A 20,242-nucleotide genomic window follows, 5' to 3' on the forward strand; every position below is an offset into this window, starting at 1 on the left:
TTTGTTTTAAATTTCTAAAATGTACTTTTTTTTTTTTTGTTCTTTATATTCAGAATCTCATTTACACTGTAGAGATTTTAAAAATTGATTTAAAGAAAAAGTCATCGTAAGAGATGAAGATTAAAAGTATTTGTTGAAATAGCCAATAAAACAAATTAGTAAAAATAATTATTATTATTAAGTTGCTATTATTATTTGTATATGATGTAACAAAAATAAGATGTTACTTTAAAAATTAATGTCTAAATAAATATAAAATAGCTTATAAATTTTTTGTTTATATGTAGCTTAGATGTAAAACATTTCAGTTAGGCTTGTAAATGACAAGCTTATTTTAAACGTTAATCTTTCATTCTAATACAAGAGAAATAATTTGTCAATCTTTTCTATTCCATCGAAGCGATTCTTTGAGCCTTTTATCAATCAAGAAATGACAGAAACTGCCAAGCAAACAGCACTACACACAGTGACAAAGCAGGTTTATAGTTTTTTTTTTCTTTATTTCAAAAGTATTGAAGATAAATTAATATTTGTAAATTCATTCAAAAGTAAAAAAAAAAAAAAAAAAAAGTGCTCATTAATGGGAATAGCAATTTAACATATTTTTTTTTAAGTTTAGATTTCTTAAAAATTAGGAAATAAAGAAAATGTTTTCAGATTGTATTGTTTTAATGTTAAGACCAGCAAATATCAAGACTACTAATAAAATATTGTTCTCTTACACATTAAACTACTAGAACATTGATGTGTCCTCACAAATAGTTCAGACCCAGGTAATTCTTGAGTTGTTTTAGATTGCATGTAGCCAATGCTTTAAGATGATAAGAACAGTTTTCTCCCTCCTAACCTTTTTTCTTACAAATACAACAAAAATGTCGTCATATTTAAAAAGAGATTTTCCAAAGATAAGGCATAGATAAAATGGATGTTTGTTTAGATGTATAAATAAATAGAAAATGAGGATGAATCTATTTTTTTTCTTTATTAATTAATAAAACCAGAGCTTTCAAAACTTACTTGCATAGTTACAGGCAGAATCACTAAATTGTTGTAGCCTTGCCCATGGTAACAAAGTTTTGGAAGCTCTGATGGACGTAGACATTAATCTTAATTCACTGCTAGAGTTGCTTGTGGGGTGTAGAACTAATTTATTGTAGGGAATCTTGCCATCTTCTTTCATGGAATCTTGTTAGTCTTACGAATTCTAAGGACTTTATTTAACTGCTCCAATAACTGTACATGACGTGGTATAGTCTTACTATTAAATTGAAATGAATGCTCAGATTAATACAGAGATATGCATAGGATGAGATCATCTTTTTTGTTTGGAAAGGGGAAATAATATTTGTAATATCTGTGACATAATTAAGAAACTACCAATAAACACTTTTTATTTGTGATTTCTATTTGTTTTGAAAAAAGTTATGGAAAAGCTAATTTCATCATTTTCTTCACCTGACTCTTCTGCTAACAAAATTTTAAAAAATAAAGACAAAGAGTTTTAATGCTAGATATATATATATAGGATAGAGAGATATCCAATTTATGGTCTTGCCAAAATGTGTCCTTTACCTGCAGTTGTCACTAAAAGATTAACTACCATGGGCTCCCTAACATTTCATGTATAGCTTGTTTTTTTTTCTTCATAATATTACATTTGGATATCAGTAATTCCATTCTCCAATTTTCCAGAATTTGAACTTAGCTAGTTTTTTTTTTTTTTTCAAATAGACTTCATCAACTATTTTTTGTACATAATTTTTTACATGCTTAAATGTTGGCCTACAATTTGTTTTCAATACCTTTTACACATTTTATTTTGTGTTTATAGTTCATACAATTTATTACATACTATTTAGTTTGGTGCATCATGCATTTGTAAGGGCCTTAACAATTTTTATATTTTATGAAACCTAAGTTTGAAAATGGTCTGCCAAATTGAAAATATTTTTGTTTTTTGAGCTGATTTTTAAGTCTAAGTAAATAATAAGGCAAGTAAGAAGTTTATGAAAACTTCATTAAGACATATGGATTTGTATAATCTCACAGTAGAGATATCAATTTATTATATAACTTCATTCCAGAGTCTTTGCAGACTTTAGTTTCTTCTGCTAGTTTTATTTATGGATCCTTTACCCTGATCTTATTCACTCACTATATCATTGTCTGTTCATCAATAAAATCATCTTCTAAATTTCACCTTTATAATCAGTCATTCTATGGCTGGTCATTACCGTGTAGTTTCTTGTTTTGATTATGAAAATGTAATTATGGATAAATAACTATATATCAAGTCAAACATTTCATTTTAATGCTGAACTAGTTCAAAGCATTGTATTGTGATCATTGAAAGTTATTGTTTGTTCATCATTTATTATTATTTGATATTTCTTGAATGAAAACAACACTTGACATGAATAAAAATGAGAATCAACATTCAATTTAGAAGTAGGAACTCTTCTTTTAATTTGACATTCTTGCATATAATTCACATTGTTTTTGTTTTTTTTCAAGCATTGTTCATTCAACCTGAAATTATAACATTAAATAAACATTTAAGTTTCTAAATTTTGATGAAGTGTTAATGCTTCAACCGAAAAGCTCAATAGTTTCATGTCCTTTCAACAAATGTGCTCAATAAGATATCATAGTTTTTCTCAATGACATTATGAAGACAGATCTAAAAGAATTTTTTTTTCCAAAGCATTACTTTTAATCCTAATTTCAGTGATGTAAATATAGAACTTTTTGGACTACTTTTGTTGCTATTTCCAAAAGGTCAATGACTTTCAGTCTAATAATTTGAGAGTCAGCATCAATATTCAGGTGAGATCTCCAACACTGCTTCTACCTCATGATTCACAATCTACTGAAATGCTCCTGGTACAGTTGGGCAATCTGAATATCAGAAACTCATTTCTGTCTGTCAACTTATTTGACAATGTCAAGCAAGAGTTGAATGACATCCATATCAACCTTAGCAACATACAAGTTCAAAGGTTAGAGTCTAGCTATGATCATTTTCATTGACAATAATGTTTGTATTTAAATTGTGTAAAGTAAAATAAAGTTAAGTTTTTCATATTATTCGTTGTATTCCAGAGTTTGTCTTAACCTTGTGGAAGATTCAACTGAAATCATGCATATTATATTAGAACCTCTTAGCTTTACAGCTAACATAAAGTTGGCAATGGAACCAATTGTTGAAAAAACAAAACTTGATATTTTTGGACATTTGGAAAAAGTAAAGGTATCTTTAAATGCTTATCGTCTGTTTATTGGCTTTTTCAATGCAAAATTGCTTGGTAATAGCTTTAAAATAATGTTACATCAAATCATTAAATAAAATGTGACTATCTAATATAAACATTTCACATGTAAGTTATGGGTGGGTCTGGTGTAAATGTATATTTGGTTTTCTATCGCTATAATGTTTTGTTTGGTGTAATGCACAAATTATAAGACAAATTTCCTTATGGATAATAAAGATTATTAATATTGAAAACTTTTTATAGAAAATATTTTTTAACTTATAATAGAAAATCCCTATAACATCTAAAGGAATTTGGGCCATGATGTTTTTTATATAGCTAATACAATAAAAAAAAATTATTATTATAGCTTTTATATAGCGCTACTTTCATGCTTATAGCACGCTCAGAGCGCTTTGGTCCAATCTCATTTGTGGACCAGTGGGGGGGGGGGGGGGGAGGGTGTATCTAGGAGTTGGTTTTCCATGCTGCCTTTAGGCGCTCAGTAAACACAACTCTGCCTGAGTCGGGTGTCGAACCTCGAGCCCCCTTCTAGGTAGCCAAGACAAGCCAAGTTCAAGCGCACTTAGCCTCTCGACCACGCTTCCCTTCAGTTTATTTGCAATACACCCAAATGATATTTTTATACAGGTTTACATACTACAGAAAGACATTCAACTTATTCTTGGTGTTTTACGGTACAATTTGACAGAAAGCTCACCTCCTCCTAGTCCAGGTAGTCTATAATTGGTCATACATTTTTTTTCCTAATTCTGAAATAATAAAATTCTTATTTAAATACTTTGGACTTAAAAAAATGTTGTTTTTAATACATATTATATCAGGGATTTATGAATCACCAACACTCCAGAACCTCCAAGGTCAGCAGCAAATGATTCATGTTGAATTAGATCAAAAATCTGCTGAACTTCACACCCCTGACAGTCCACCAATATTTGAACAGAAAACATTGACTAAATTGGCCATAAAATTAGATGGACTGTCTGTCAGTTTGTTCACAGACAATGGAAAAGAGGTTAGAACTGTGAACTTTTTAAAAGTTTAAATTTTAATATAAATATTTATGCATACCAGAACGTGAGTGAACTATAATTCCATTTTTAGCAACCCCCGAAAGGGGAATAGCGCTATTAGTTTAGTGTGGTCTGTCCCGTTTAGATCTTGTTAACTAGAAAACATATTGAAAATTCTACATCATGATATTTTAGACCTTTCAAAGTTCTGATGCATCGGCTACTTTTTTCTTTTCTGGAAGTGAAAAATTTAATTTTTAAAATTAACTATGCAAGTAGTTTTTTCATAAAAATAAACCATTTTTACAACTACTCACTATTAATAGTAAAAAAAACAAAAACAGGAGACTATTTAGTAAGGCAGATATTACCATATTTTTAACACATTTAAGAAAAGTTTTTTCTTTAAATTGTATTTTGTATTGCATTGGGGTTTTTTGTGCCAGATCCTCCCCTCCTTTTTTTAATACTTCAAATAAAAAGGCCTTAACCTGATGAAGTCTAGCATCTCTTATGTTGAATTGGAAAGGTCTGTTGTTTTTTCTTCTCCAACTCTCTTTTTCACTCTCATTTTTTCTCGCTCTCTCTCTGGAATCCTGCTCCCACCCCCTTTTTTTTTTCACCCAGCGCATCATAATGCTTTTCTACATACATTTTTTACATGAATCAGAATAGCTTGCTTTATAATACCCCTCCCCCCTCACACTCACATACTATTGGCCCCTGAATTCTTGTATCAAAACTGTTTCTTCAGAGATCAAAAGAACCTGTAAAAGAACCTGTGTACAAAATTTCATGCGAATCAATTTCCAACGTCCAAAATCTCATGATATTTAATCAGTGATTAAATATTAAATATTATAGATTTTGTGTGAGTGGGCTAATTTTCTGTTTAAGCGTATTAAGATTTATGTTGTGTTTTTTCCAACAGTTAGCTACAAGAACAAGTTTGTGTTTCCTGGGCTTTGAGAAAATCTCTCTGTCTGCCATTGCACAAAGTGATGGAGAGTTAAATGTGGATGTATCTCTGTTTTCTGTGGATCTTAATGACACCCGACCTGACAGCAATCTAGCATTTAAGAGGTCATTTCTAAAATTTAAAGTATTTTATTTTGTTATATTTAATGATTTTAAAACAAATTTAGTTGACATTTGTTGCTTCTCAATTCTCATATCCATCACATCTAGAAATGTTTTTTCTTGTAACTATATTTTCAGAGTCTTAGAATGTGTTAGTAAAGTTAAAAATGCTGATCTACCTTTAGTGTTTCTCAAGTACAAGATAAGCAATGATGGTAATCACAAAGGTAATAAACTAAATTCTTGTTTGTTTTCTCCTTATGGTACCCCTTTCAGATGTTTTAATCAATGGGGGCAGATGATGCAAAGCTCATCTGTTTTTGTGGCCTATGTTAATGAGGGTGCCATGTGGCCAGCACAACTTACTCACCCAATGTATGTCAGGTACCCATCTGAGTTGGGTGGACTTTGGGGGTCCTAACAATCTTTAGGCTCAAACCTCAGTCTTCACTGGGATTTGAAGTTCAGACTCCTGCCACCATGCCCCTCCTCAAAGCAGAATAATTCAGTACATAGTTGTTGTTTTTTTCTTTCTATTTTATCTCTATTTATAATGATAATAAAATTAAACTGTTTGAATGAAATATTTGAGAGTTTAGAATTCTATTTTGTAATCAATATTATAAATTTTAGCTTACATTGGTTCTCATTTTTATTTCCTTACAGCTGAACTAGAGGTAGAAAAGCTCCAACTGAATGTGAATACACCTTTTATGTTGGTGCTGTTGGAATTCTTTAATGGTGCTATGGACACAGTCAATCAGTCAACTAAGAAGGATGAATCCTCTCTTGATAGTGGACACTCATTCATCACACCTCAGCCTCCCCAGGATGTGACAGAGATTCAAGAGAGCCCTGCTCATACATCATTTACCATTGAGGGTAGTTTGAAAGAGCCTGAAGTGGTGTTGTATGCTGACCCTACACAGACAGATAGCCGAGTTCTTATTCTATATGTGAGTCTTCAATGTTCATCAATTCAACTTTATTTCTTTGGTTTGCTTACTTGTTGTAAGATGATACCCAAGAGAAAATCTGGGCATTGGTGCTTTCAACAAGATTCCTCTAGCTATATTTTCCTTTGTAGATGACATGCCCTTGTTGTTTTAGTCTGTTTTCTGTTGCTTTGTAATTCCTGTACTACCTTTAGATACAGGATACATGATCTACTATGCATGCATATTAAATAAAAATAAATGTTTAAAATTGGAATTTTGTATTACAGTCAGACGTAGCTTTCAGTATAAGAAAAGATGTGGTCAGTCGAAACATTTGGGCAAAGGTTACAGACTTGAAGTTGATCTCTAAATCCTCTTTACTTAGTCCTGTCAATAACCTGGTGAGTTAATCTTAGTATATATATGTTCATGTTAATCTTAGTATATATATGTTCATGTTAATCTTAGTATATATATTTTCATGTTAATCTTAGTATATATATATGTTCATGTTAATCTTAGTATATATATGTTCATGTATTTTACTTCATAGATGATGAGCTATTGCTACATGTTGTTTAATCCCCACAATTGTTGGCTTATTTATCAGCTTTAATGACTAGTTAACATTTAGCCTAAAAGAAGCTGTTTTATTGTTGTTGTTTTTTCGGATAGAAGTGACATAGCTAACACCACCCTAATTTATACATTTATATATTCAAAGATTGTTACAGCCAGGGGTGTCAATGAGGATAAGCTCCAATAGTACATAAAAGTTTGAAAGGAATGATGAGAGTGTGCATTTTTTTCAGCTAGATGAGCTCAGTATACATGATTTTCATAATCTTCATACAATTTTCAAAGAAGAACATATAGTTTCTCCAGGTTTGTGGCTTCCCAGATTGTCAGATCTATCTGATTGCTTCTGTCCAGGGCTTTTGTAAGAGAGGATTTGAGCCTCTCAAGCCCTCACTCAAATGGAGTTTGATGATGATGATGAATATGATGATCTGCTTGCGATTTTTATTTGTGGGATAACTTAAAGGGTAAAATGTACAGTAACAACGCACATACAATTGAATAGTTAAAGTTGAACATTCACAATACATTGGGGAAATCAGACCAAATGAACTGACAAAAGTTTTCCAAAACATGCTGAGACTTGCTCATTTGTGTCTTGAATTTCCTGGTGCACACTTTTAACAGCTCCTGTGAAGGATGAAATGCTTAGTATGTTTTTATTAATAATATTTGTTTTTACTATTTAGAAAAATAATATAATTTACTTTTCTGTAAGTATTTATACTCCTGTAATCATACCAGACCTCTTTTATCTTGGCTATCCTGTACTTCTGCATAGCAAATGTCTCACTCAAAAAGTCTCTGACAACCATGTTCAGCACTTGGCCTGCTTGTGTGGTTTAGATATTAAGCCCAGGGAGACGGGGCGCTTCAGGATGAGGTTAGCTTAGTAAAACATTTGTAGGAAAGGATTTCAAACCTCTACTGCCTTTCAGAGACAGAAGAAGCCAGATGTATATATTTTTTTTTATTAAATTTTTCCCCTAATTTTATGGTTTTATTTTATTTAAATTTTACCTGAAACAGAAAAATAAAGGTTTTGTTTCAGTTTCAATTTGTTTTAGTTTAACACCTAGGCTTTTGTCCTATATTTGAATATCTAGGTTTTGTGCCCTTGTTGTGTTGAACTGAGCCAAAAAGTTAACATTCCATCAGGAGCATCAGAATCAACAGTTTCAATCAGTCAGGTACAAGTGTTTGTTTCCCCTTCAGTAATGCAACTTTTCTGGGATGTTATAAGCAGTATCAATTATCAGGAAACAAAGGTAAGTCTTTAGTCATGGTGCATATATTTATTCTACAGATATAGGAGTTAATAATGCATAACTGGCAATACCTTGGTGTATATTTACAGAAAACCAGTGTGACTGCATCAGTTAATGACACAGATGTTCAAGGTCTCTGGGTTGTATCAAAAGTTACTTCAGAGAAATGGTTAAAAGACAGATGTAAGTGTCAAAATAAACATATTTACATTAATTATATTAACCCAAAAGCACCTTGGTAGGATGCATTGTTACTGCATTAGCTTCATGTGGTAGGATGCTTTTGGATGTGAAAGCTGCAGTTTTTTAAACTTTCATATAAGAAGAGCTCATCAAGTCTCTTTTAGAACAAGATACGATAACGAAAGCATGGCAACTCTTGTAGTGAAAACTAGTAATTTTTTAAACAAGTTCCAGTACAACAATGTATAAGGCCTACCTGGGCATTTTTTTTAATGCTTCTTTTAAAGGCATTCAAAGTATTTTTTTTTTACAAACAGACATGTTTTTAAAAAATGTTAATTGGTTATTTATTTATATATTATTTTTTTTTATTTTTGATTTTTTAAAAAAAGGGTCCTTTTTGTTCAGAGTTACAAATTACAACCATGGAGACACTATATTAACATCAAATAATAGTATTGTTTAATTACATTTTCTATCAATTGTTAAAAATAATATATTGTACTTTTTTATATTATATTTTTTTAAATTAAAGCTCAATATATGATAGTATATATATATATATATATATCATGGGCATAGCCAGGATTTTTTTTCGGGGGGGGGGGGGGGGGGGAGTAGTTTTTTCCTCCCCCCCCCCCACCCCCCCCCTCCCTCGAAAAAATTATATATATATATAAATGTTTGTATGGATGGATGTGTGTGTCTGTACATAATTAATCTCTATTACATTCTGACCCTTCATTCTTTTGGAAGACGTTTATTGTGCTCTAGAATAGATTCTTCCTGGAGTTAGTGAAAAAATTGTAGACTCCTTGCCCTTGCCAGCAAGGGGACTGGGGGAGCGCTGAGAGCTCCCCCAGCGCGGGTTGAAGCCCCGCCGCCAAGCACTATTTCTGGTTTTGAAAGCCAACAAAGTGCATATTCTGAGGTATCTACAGTGCATTATCCTACCATTAAAAAGTTTTATTTCAAAAACCTAATGTGCTATTCTTACTGGCTTAGACCTTCCCGCACCGTTCGGCGCATTTGCTGGCAAGCTGTTTCCACAAAAATCTGTCACTGGAAATGTCTGAAGCCTCTTCCCACCTGCTCTGAGTGTGGCACCAAGTTGTACTAGGATGTCATCGCAACTCTTATGCGTAATTCATTTTGTCGGAGAACATGTCCCACAAACCTCATGCGACGCTCTGTCACAACCTTACTAAGGGGTCGACTCCCATTTCGGCATAGGATTTCCTTGATTCAGACCCGATCTCTATAACTGACTCCTAAAATCCGTCCTAGCCGTCTTTGTAGAGCCACATTTAGTGCTTTTCAATTTCATTGCACTTTATTAATGGAGCCCAGCCATTGGTAGACATGTGTAACTTCTCTTGACTACGATCTTGGAATTAAGTGACTATTTTGCTTTAGATGTTATATCGAAAAGGGAAGTTTTATCGTCAAAATCATCTGTTGGGGGGTTTTAAACTAAAATATATTGGAGTTGTTTTTTTTTTATTAATTCAAAACCACATTTAGCTACGGTCATAGAATTTGGTTTGCTTTAGAAATAATATTGAAGAGAGAGGCTTTCAACCTTAAAACGCTGTGTAAGGGGATTTTAAACTCAAAACAAAATTTTAAAAACAAAACTTGAGGGGTTTTAAACTTTTAAAAAAGCCATCTGGAGGAGAGGGGTTGAAACTCAAAACTTGGTTTGGCTACGCTCAAAGAATTTTAGTGTGTAATTTGCTTTTTTTTATATCGAAGAGGTATTCTTTAGCATCAAACCCCTCTGAATGGGAAATTTAAACTCAAAACACCTAATAGGCTTGGCTACGCTCATAGCATTTTGATTGCGAAATATTTTTTTTAATTTTAAAGATTTATTTTTTAGCTTTCAACTCCGCTGGTGAGGGGGTTTAAACTAAAAAACCCTTTGGCTATTGTTATAGAATTCTGAGTGCGTAATTTGCTTTTTTTATATTGAAGAGGTATTTTTAGCTTCAAACCCAGCTGAAGAGGGGTTTAAAATCAAAACCCCTTTGGCTTCGCTCATACAATTTTGAGTTTGTAATTTGCTCTTTTATATTGAAGAGGGGTTTATCGTAAATTTTGGAGAGGTTTAAAATCAAAATCTTCCTTAGATGTGCTCTTGGAATTTTGGGATTGTCGTTTGCATTTTTTTTTGTTTTATAGAAGAGGGGGATTTAAATGCAAAACCCCGGTAGGAGGTTTTAAACTCAAAAGCCTTGGTAGTGGGTTTCAAACTCAAAACCCCATGGTAGGGGGTTTAAAACTCAAAATCCTCTGGTAAGGAGTTTTAAACTTAAACCCCCCCCCCTGGTAGGGGTTTTTAAACTCAAAACCCCTGGTAGGGGGTTTCAAACTCAAAACCCCCTTGGCTGTGCAAGTGATGGTTTAGTATTAAAATTTGGCTTAAAATAAACAAAATTAAAGCAAAACATCAGTCACTAAACTCTGACACCCCCACCCATGGGGGGTGGATTTCATTTGGGGGGGGGGGGGTTTAAACCCCCAAACCCCCCCTGCCCCCCTGGCTATGCCCATGATATATATGTATATATATATCTTGTTATGACTTTGGAGTGGACTAAAGAAAGTTAACTCATGATAGGCAGGTCACTGATATCTTTTTGATTGTAGAAGCACAATCCAACTATGAACAGTCAATACTCCCAGTAAAAAGAAATAATTCCACAGTACTACTAAAAAAATTTACATATCCTGATTCACAAACACAAAAATTAAAGAAAAACAATTCTCATAACTCCAGTTACTTAACACACCAACACACTTGCTCAGGTCATTTTTGCCCAAAAGCATAAACAAAAAATTCAAAAAGTTCTCATGTGGAAAATATGTTTAGTCGGGGGGAACAGGTTTATATATACAGTTCGTCCATCGCGGTTCAATGATGACCACTTTGTCATCCACGGGACTGAGGGCTCCGCACTGGGGCCCCATGCCTCCTCGAGTGGCTGGTGAGACTTATGTGAGCCCGGAATGTTCGGCTGCACACTGGGCAGGTTATTCCAGCTGGAGCCAGTGTTGCCTGCCCTGCTTTTCTTCTCTAGCATTTTTCTTCTGCCTGCGTTGTTCTCCTATATATGATTGATGTGGTTATAAAATATTTGAGTGGGTTGATGTTTTCATGAAGTCGAATAACCTTATATTTGGCAGCTGAAGTCACTAGAGTTCCTGACTTGAAGCCAACATTATCCCCTAAAGAATCTTTCCATCTGAGTGTTAAAGATATCAATGTTTACTTTGAGATTGAAACTTTAGACCTTCATGTACCCATACTATGTCTACACACGTCTCTGCAGTCAAAGATTGAAGAATGGTCTAGAAAAGTAAGTTTACAAATGAACCATTTGGTTCATTTCAGGCAAGAAATAGTGAAATTATGTTAACAATGATTGAATATTAAAACACTTAGCACTCAAATCCAATCGCATGAGGATACAATAAGATGTAATGCTTGCATCATATTACCAGTGTGTAATCATCACTAGTATGTTCTCATTAGATGCACATAGAAGCTGAACTCCACCTAGAGATGATGTATTTTAATGAAACTCTCTCAGTCTGGGAGCCCCTCCTTGAGCCTGTGATGGACAAAGAATTTGTCTACAGACCCTGGGAGCTACTTATTAAGGTAATATTAAGTAATTAGAATGTATGAGTTAGGAGCATTAGAACTTCCTTTTTCAAGGAACATCTTTAATTGATAAACAAAATTTTAGATGTTTTTTTGTGTGTGTTGTTTTACACTTAAATTTATTTGTGCAACTAAAGCTAAAACTTGTGTGTTTAGGTCAGGATGGAAATTTGGTTTTTACTCAATAGCTACTCAATATTTTGCCCTTCTTTTACCCTCAAACTTTTGGATAAACAAAAATACTTGTCATGGCTGATGGAGTCAGGTGGGTGGACTACATCAAAATGTCAACAACTTGGGAATATATTTTTCAGTGAATACTGCTAATTAAGCAGATATTTATGACTATCTCACAATTGGATGGCTGCCTGGTCGTGCAGTTTGCGCGCTGGACTGTTGTTCGGATTTATCGACGGTCAAGGGTTCAAACCCTGCCCGCGCCCATCCCCCGTCGTCCTGCGGGAGGTTTGGACTAGGAAGTAAACTATCTTCAACTCTGAAGGAACATCCGAAACATGTAAAACATTTTACAAACATTTTTTTAACAGTTGAATTAATACATGTACATTTTACAAACAAACATTTTATTTTAAAACTATGTAGTCACTATAGTCTATATTCTTGTACACAAATATGTTTTATTGAAATACAGCTTCACTGCGTCACTGACTATGAATAAACTGCTTCAAATGTGTTTTAAATTTAAAAGGGATTTCAAATTTGTTCTGAAATCCAGGTAATCAGAGCCAAAAGTTTTCCAATGATATGTATGTATGATGATAATGATGTCAACATTCCTGAAGAGCTGCAAACCGAAGTCCAGCAAATGATGCATCGTTCACGGGTCAAATCTAGCAGTTCTGAAACTGATGACCCATCAGCTGACCAAGACATGAAAGTTATTCGCCACAAATCTTTGAAACGTTTGCGACATGGTAGTGATCGTTCATTTGGTAAGAAACAATATGAATTGCTCTACATTTTTTTGATTTAATGACTTATGTTAATATCAAACATAAGGGCTAAGGCTGTAACATTTATTATCACCATAAAATGAAAAGAAAATTGAATATTTGGATGGAGTAATATGTAGTTACATGAATTCTGGACTAAATGCTAAGATGTCCAAAAAGACTCACCTAGAGAAAAAAGAGAAAATTAACCTTGGTATTGCTTATTTGTATAAAAGAATTACATAAATTAGATTGCTGAAGTTCCACATCTATTGGCCAACAAATCATTTTGATTTAATTAAACATCTTAAGACAAAATGTTTTTTTTCATGTTTGTCTTTCATCAATGGTAAGAAATTAAAGCCACTTTAAAAAAAAAGGGGGGGGGTCTAATGAAACATATTTTCTCAAAAATAAGACACACCTGAATGTGTAGATTGCTGTATTTGACTCTGGTCATGTTATTGTTTTTTTGGATATCATAGAAGATATAAAAGTGGTTGAAAAGAATGGCAGCAGATAAGCATTGGAGATTTGGCAAGACCTATATTAGGACAGCATATAAGCATTGGAGATTTGGGAAGGCCTATATTAGGACAGCAGATAAGCATTGGAGATTTGGGAAGGCCTATATTAGGACAGCAGAAGCACAAAGCAGCCACATTCAATAGTGTCCACATGAAAGAAGTTCATGGGACCAAAATGTTGAAGATTCACTGAAGGAGATGCTTATCTGACATACTTGAAAATGTCACTTTAGCATACTGGACTGACCATAATCCTAAACACATACAAAAGTGTAAAATGAAATTAGATCTTTAACTGTGTGTTACATTTAGTGGCCTTACTGTAACAGTAACAATTTATTAGGCTGCACAGTGGTAGGTGGCACTAAATTTTTAACTCTTCGAAAGCTCAAAATAGGTGTGGCTTAGATTGAATAAATATGATAATGAATTAATTGTTTTAGAAATACATTTCATATAGATGAGGTGAGGGTAATACAAGTTACTGTACAATGGAACAGATTCCAGCCATCATAGCAGTGTCCAGGGAGAGTCAGATTCAGAGCCTGAAGGCTTCATTTCAAACATGACAAGTAAACTGGGCAGCATATTTTCTAGTGACAGCAGTGATGCCGATGTGAGTGAGACAGAGGAGAATGATGATGGTATAGATATGTCACTAGACAAGCCAGTCTTCTTGACTTCAAGGGGGCCTGTGCATATGACAACTGGTTGGAATATTTCATGATTGTTCCTATATGTTGTGAGCACTAGTGCTTTTGTTTGATCTGATTTGTTGACAGTTTTGTAGGTTGGTGTTTAATGTACCTTTATTTTAAATTCACTGTATCTAACAGCTTCTTCTGTAATTAGTTCAATGTAACCAGAAGAGACAAAATCTTTAGACTATATTTAGACTATATTTCTTTCTTTCTTTATCTCTCTCTACATAAATAAAAAAATATATAAATAAATTGTAGTAGTAGTGCTATTAATTGTATATAAATAGATAACTAAAATACAGCTCTTATCTGACATCATTTTTTAAATTCTTAAGGCTATTATTTCAATTAATAAACTGTTTTATCATATACATATACATATATCAATGATACCTAAAATAAAAGTTTCCTATAGAACCTACCAAATATTCAGTGAGAAAGTTAATGTCAAGTTCATCTGTGGCCTCTTGTTAACAAGGAAGCTAAGTGGCTGGCACAATGATCCCTTCTTCCAACAAAAAATGTAAAATAGTCAATAGAGCTTGGAGTACTAAAAATGTAAAATAGTCAATAGAGCATGCAGTACTAAAAATGTAAAATAGTCAATAGAGCTTGGAGTACTAAAAATGCCAAATGGAATGTACAGCAGGAGTTGAACTAGATACCATCAGTTAGAAGCTGAGCACTTTGTCTCTCATACAATGTGTCCTTAACCTTTTCCATAGTTATACTCTCACATAATAAATAGTTGTTGAATTATTAAAATATATAGATATTTGATGGCTATGAAAATAATCAAAAGAATTAGTTTGGTCTCGCTTTGTAGTGAGTTTGATGCCCTTACTTAGGAGCCACATAATTTATCACAAATAATTCTGCACAAATTAGTGCCAACATCTTAGAACATAATTATTCATTACACTTTTTGTTTTGTCAACTGTTAATCTCATCAAAGTGATGGAATGGATGGTCATAGTAAGATTCAGATGAATCAGACAATTGTAGTCATTCAATGAATTTGGATTAAAATCAACCCTGAAATGTTAAGTTTTGAAGCAATTATTTGATGAACACTTTACAACTGTGCACCTCTTTGTATTGCAATATTTACTACTTACCTTAGAAACATAGTAGATAAACTAACATTTTTACACCTTTGAAATGGTAAAAGTCATTAATTGGTAGGGGATAATTTCGCAGTGATAAAAAGTTTGATATATTATTCAGTGCAAAAATTTGTGCTGATGAGCTGTGGATTCAATATATAGTCTAGTGTGCATGCCAATTTGTACATTTTAAAAAAATAGTTGAAATGATGCAAAACCAATTATCAGCGATAAAATGTCAGTTACCTTCTGTAACTATATTCTTTTCTATTGTGGTAAAGGCCTTTCAAGGCAAAACCATATATTAAAAAATAAAATATGCAATGAAAATATGCAACATGCAGAAAAACTGTTACCAGTAGAACAAGCTAAGATTATATCAAGTTGAAATATTTGTATGGTTTATTACTTTCATCAGTTAAATAAAGATTTAATTAAGGATTAATATTTAAAATTCATGAACAATATAGTTTTTAAGCTATTCTATTTGGGTCATTGCAAATACTGCTAGAAAAGTAGGTCTATTGAAGCTTTGCACTGTGTGTGACATGATACCTTCATAGTGTGACATGATACCTTTATACTGTGACCTAATGTATTCATAGTGTGCCATAAACATTAATAGTGTGACAACTTTCTGCTTGATTTTGGATTTTTGAGTTTTTGGATGTTGGTTTGTTTCCATAATTTGTAACATATTTTTGTTAATTCAATACATTTCTTGTCCCACTCTTTTTAAAAAATGAATTAATATTTAAAAATATAAATGTAAAACATGAAAAAATTTGTGTTTTGCTTATGTTATAATTAAAGATTTAGATTTAGATGACTGAGTGACTGAGACAGAGGTAATTAAAATTATTCTGCACATACGCAAATGAATGTAACTGGTGGGATTATAGACACAATGATCTAATATTTAGGTTGAAAATTATAGATTTGTTGTTTTTTTTAAATCACTTAGAACATGGGGAAAACATTCTTCTATCACTCTTTTCTTCTTTATTCTGAGTTTTCAAAAACATTTAAAGTTACATTAATAAAATTCCTAAAATATAATTTGTATCATGACCTCTGCTAGGCTTACTAGTGAGATTACTTGATGCAGCCTTATATTTAATGACATAAGACAAATATACGGAATCAATATGCTTAATTTCATAACATTTTAGAGCTTTTAAACCATGAAAAACAAGTCATTTAGAAGTGTTTCTAGCAGTATCTAACTAATCTATATTCTTTTCTTTTTGAAACTTATAGGAATTTTTTTGTATTACAACACTAGCTGCATGCATATATCATCTATACAGTTTTGTAGAATAGTAGAACTTTGTGTGTATTGCCTCCTTGGTATTGTACGAATATTTGATTTAGAGAAATGACCTTACGTTTGCATGAAACTTTGTTTGTATTATTCATTTGAAAACAGAAATGTATTTGAAAATAAATTTTGTTTGATTGTGAAACTTTTAGCATTAGTTCTCCTCCCATGCTTGCAGTTCTTTCACATTCGACATCATAATGTACAATTACTTCCTGTTTTCATTCTGATATTCAAGTTACAATTAAAATGTAGATAGTAGACATACAATGGAATAAATTGTCTAAAATGCTCTAATTCCTTTCATTTAATGCAAATGTGTCTTATGCAGTACAAGTTTCAATGTTTGGAATAGGTTAAAGATAATCTATTACAGAATATATGAGTACAAGTATATTCTGATTGATGTGTTATTCATGTCACCTCTGCAGGTACAGCATCAGGGTTTGATGAAGTGGATGCAGCAATGGAAACTGAAGGAGAAACAGAAGCTCACACATGTCTGTATGTCATGCTAGAATCTTTAGACAGACTTCAACTCAATGTTACACCACAATCAATTGTTGTACTGAAAGATGTGGTGGAGGTTGGTACATAGTGACACACTTGTTTAGTTGAGGTTGGTACATAGTGACACACTTGTTTAGTTGAGGTTGGTACATAGTGACACACTTGTTTAATTGAGGTTGGTACATAGTGACACACTTGTTTAGTTGAGGTTGGTACATAGTGACACACTTGTTTAGTTGAGGTTGGTACATAGTGACACACTTGTTTAGTTTGAGGTTGGTACATAGTGACACACTTGTTTATAAGATGCACACATTGTATAAGTTAGTAATGTCTACTGCTTTATCTGCCTTCCTTATTATTGGCTAATTTTGGAACTTTTAAAAGTAAAACTAATGATGAACACTTCAAGCAATAGAATTTTTTAAAGTTTACTCTATCATTTTTTTTAGAGCTTTTTTCTCTATTTATAAGGCATTAACTAACCCTAACAAATCAGAGCTGCAGTCTGTCAGAACTATGCCAAGGTTCAAAGTGAATAATGAAGTAAGTTAATTAAATTATAATTAATATCAATTTTTAATTAATAATTCAATGTTTAATTACATATTACACACAGTCATTTCTTTACAAATTTGTAATTGCCTCCCCTGTATTTCTTTCCAGTTGGGGCTTCATGCATACATCACCTGTCATAAAAAAATCAAGGTAACCATAGAGTTGATATGTTTTATTTTTCTTTCAATACACAAAACTAATCCTTTATATTTCCTGATCCACATCAATAAAAAAAAATATTCTTATTTCTTATGTATCTTCACAATAAATTTATAAAGAAAGGTTTTGATATTATGATATCAGACTGTTGCAACATACACTCTTTGATTTTTTCACAAATATTATTTTTGGATCTGTGTTTAAGAAAACTGTTTTAATTACAATATATATATATATACTAGACATATTTTACCCGCGACCTGCTGGTCTTTATTTGCATATTACTGTCGATATAGTCACTTAGAGTGTTTTTAAAACATTTAAATGAAATAATAATGTATTAAATAAAGCGAATGTGTAAATGTAAAAATAGTATGAATGAAGCCATCAAATCAAAATAGCTAATCTACTTAAATCCATTTATTCAAATTAAATCATTTGCATATATTTGATTAAAACTTTAAATGAATAGACTTTGAATAGATGAATAGATTTTGTATGTTTATGTGTTAAAGTATAAAGTAGATCTTGAGGTAGACATAGATCTAGATCTAGACTAATCTAGAGTTAAAAATTGGCTTTTATAGAGTTCATTCTGTGCTGCGCATGCGTGACCTTTTTTCATGAATGAATATAGGCCTATCTCAACACGGATACACAGCTTTAACTAACAGCGAACTAATTTATCAAAAATGCTTTAGAAAAACAAATTTGAATGTTAATTTGATTAAAATATGAAATGAATGGACTATAATTAGTATGTTCATGTGTTAAAGCATAAAACTATCTTTGTGAAAAGAAGTTTTATCATCTTAGAGTTCGATAAGAGTTTTAGACCTAGGCCTAGGAATAGACTCAGTAGAGAGATGTGTTAATGTGTAACCATTTGGTAATGTCTAATGAAAGAATGTGCAACGGGATATCGCAGATATAAATAACGAATTAATGTAAAAATGCTTTTGAAACACAAATTTGAAGGTTAATTTTATTAAATAATGAAATCAATAAACTATATTTTGTATTTTCATGTGTCAAAAAAAAAAAACTATAAGTGCAAAGTTTAGTTCTTAAAATTAGATCTAGATCTAAATCCTTTCGATCTTTTCTCATGTCAACATTGTAAACATGGCCTAGATCCATAAAATACTATAGCTGTAATAGAGTTGGACTTTTTTTTTTTTTTTTGAGGGTCTTAAGTTTGTTTTAGGGCCACAATACATACACTACAGTCTAAGTTGGTACCCAAGGAACATTTCTGCCAAGTTTTATCAAGATTGGGCAAGCGGTTTTTATTTCTATACCAGGACATACATACATACATACATACATACATACATACATACATACATACATACATACATACATACATACATACATACATACATACATACATACATATTATACATACATACATACGCCAAACATTGTACTTTATATAATAGATATATATATTTATTTATTTATTTAAGTTTAGTAAATCATATGAATTGGTTTTAATTAAAATATAGATAAAAATGTGTCTTTATGCCCTAGGTGCACAAAGATCATATAAAGAATGCTACTATTTACCTGACTGGTCAAGATGAGAACATTATTCATCCTGTGGACTATGATGATGTCATTGATGGCCAGGAGGAAGAGAACACGAAAAAAGACGGGTGAAATGGAATAGTCACTCAAATATACTTGGATTATTTATACTTGAAACACTCACATTTGTGTTGATGATGTTAATTATGTGAACTAGTCTACAAATCTTATCATTATATTTCAGTTAAATTTAGAATATTCCCACATATCTGACCTTTTGCTGTAGCATTTTTACAAAGCTTATATTAACTAACTGAAGATATTATTGGTTGCACCTTGAAGTTGAGTCAATATATATAAATAAGATTTTGATATCAATATTGGCCTCTTTTGTTTTTTTACAAAGCTTATATGAACTCAGTTTGTCTAGGTGGAATTGTTTACATATTTTTTTCCCACTTCCCATTTTTCGATCAAGTTGAAACTTTGCACAATTATAATTGTTGATGACAACTTATGAATCAATCAAAAAATTAACTTATTAGTTTATTGATTTGTCATAATTAATTAATTCTGTTTTATATAGAAAATGTTCTAAGCTAAGGGGAGATAAGCCTTGTGTAGAGAACTAGGTCATGGGTTAAAAATTTAAGTAAACTAAAAACCTTATACAATTATAAGTACTTGGATAGCTCAGTGGCCAGAAGCATCAGCCTTCCATCATGGAGGCGCAAGACCTCCAAAACTGGTCTAAAAAAGTGATTGGGCATTGCACACTGAACATGTTATAAGTATGAAAATTGCACTAAAAAAAAACATTTCCAATAGCACACATTTTTTTATTTTTAGTCTAGAATTAATTACGATTGAATCA

General features: G+C 32.1%; 1 protein-coding gene across 12 annotated transcripts in view; it reads left to right on the forward strand.

The window, feature by feature from the left end:
- Nucleotides 1-20,242, forward strand: part of LOC106066811 (intermembrane lipid transfer protein VPS13A-like) — a 91,140-nt gene that overhangs the window by 43,427 nt on the left and 27,471 nt on the right. For 10 of the 12 annotated variants that reach the window (XM_056031741.1, XM_056031742.1, XM_056031748.1 and 7 more), the window contains 20 exons: nucleotides 401-478; nucleotides 738-773; nucleotides 2,779-2,999; nucleotides 3,103-3,250; nucleotides 3,903-3,987; nucleotides 4,097-4,287; nucleotides 5,217-5,368; nucleotides 5,504-5,592; nucleotides 6,032-6,321; nucleotides 6,591-6,704; nucleotides 7,989-8,150; nucleotides 8,240-8,333; nucleotides 11,523-11,695; nucleotides 11,872-12,000; nucleotides 12,740-12,956; nucleotides 13,984-14,193; nucleotides 17,043-17,197; nucleotides 17,596-17,667; nucleotides 17,788-17,829; nucleotides 19,372-19,496. In XM_056031741.1, coding sequence (XP_055887716.1) covers nucleotides 401-478; nucleotides 738-773; nucleotides 2,779-2,999; nucleotides 3,103-3,250; nucleotides 3,903-3,987; nucleotides 4,097-4,287; nucleotides 5,217-5,368; nucleotides 5,504-5,592; nucleotides 6,032-6,321; nucleotides 6,591-6,704; nucleotides 7,989-8,150; nucleotides 8,240-8,333; nucleotides 11,523-11,695; nucleotides 11,872-12,000; nucleotides 12,740-12,956; nucleotides 13,984-14,193; nucleotides 17,043-17,197; nucleotides 17,596-17,667; nucleotides 17,788-17,829; nucleotides 19,372-19,496 — 2,783 coding nt within the window. The remainder of the gene's footprint in view (nucleotides 1-400; nucleotides 479-737; nucleotides 774-2,778; nucleotides 3,000-3,102; nucleotides 3,251-3,902; nucleotides 3,988-4,096; nucleotides 4,288-5,216; nucleotides 5,369-5,503; nucleotides 5,593-6,031; nucleotides 6,322-6,590; nucleotides 6,705-7,988; nucleotides 8,151-8,239; nucleotides 8,334-11,522; nucleotides 11,696-11,871; nucleotides 12,001-12,739; nucleotides 12,957-13,983; nucleotides 14,194-17,042; nucleotides 17,198-17,595; nucleotides 17,668-17,787; nucleotides 17,830-19,371; nucleotides 19,497-20,242) is intronic. The other 2 variants (XM_056031749.1, XM_056031746.1) reach the window with 2 other exon arrangements.

The sequence above is a fragment of the Biomphalaria glabrata genome, chromosome 6 (assembly GCF_947242115.1).
Source record: "Biomphalaria glabrata chromosome 6, xgBioGlab47.1, whole genome shotgun sequence".
NCBI classification, from domain to species: domain Eukaryota; kingdom Metazoa; phylum Mollusca; class Gastropoda; family Planorbidae; genus Biomphalaria; species Biomphalaria glabrata.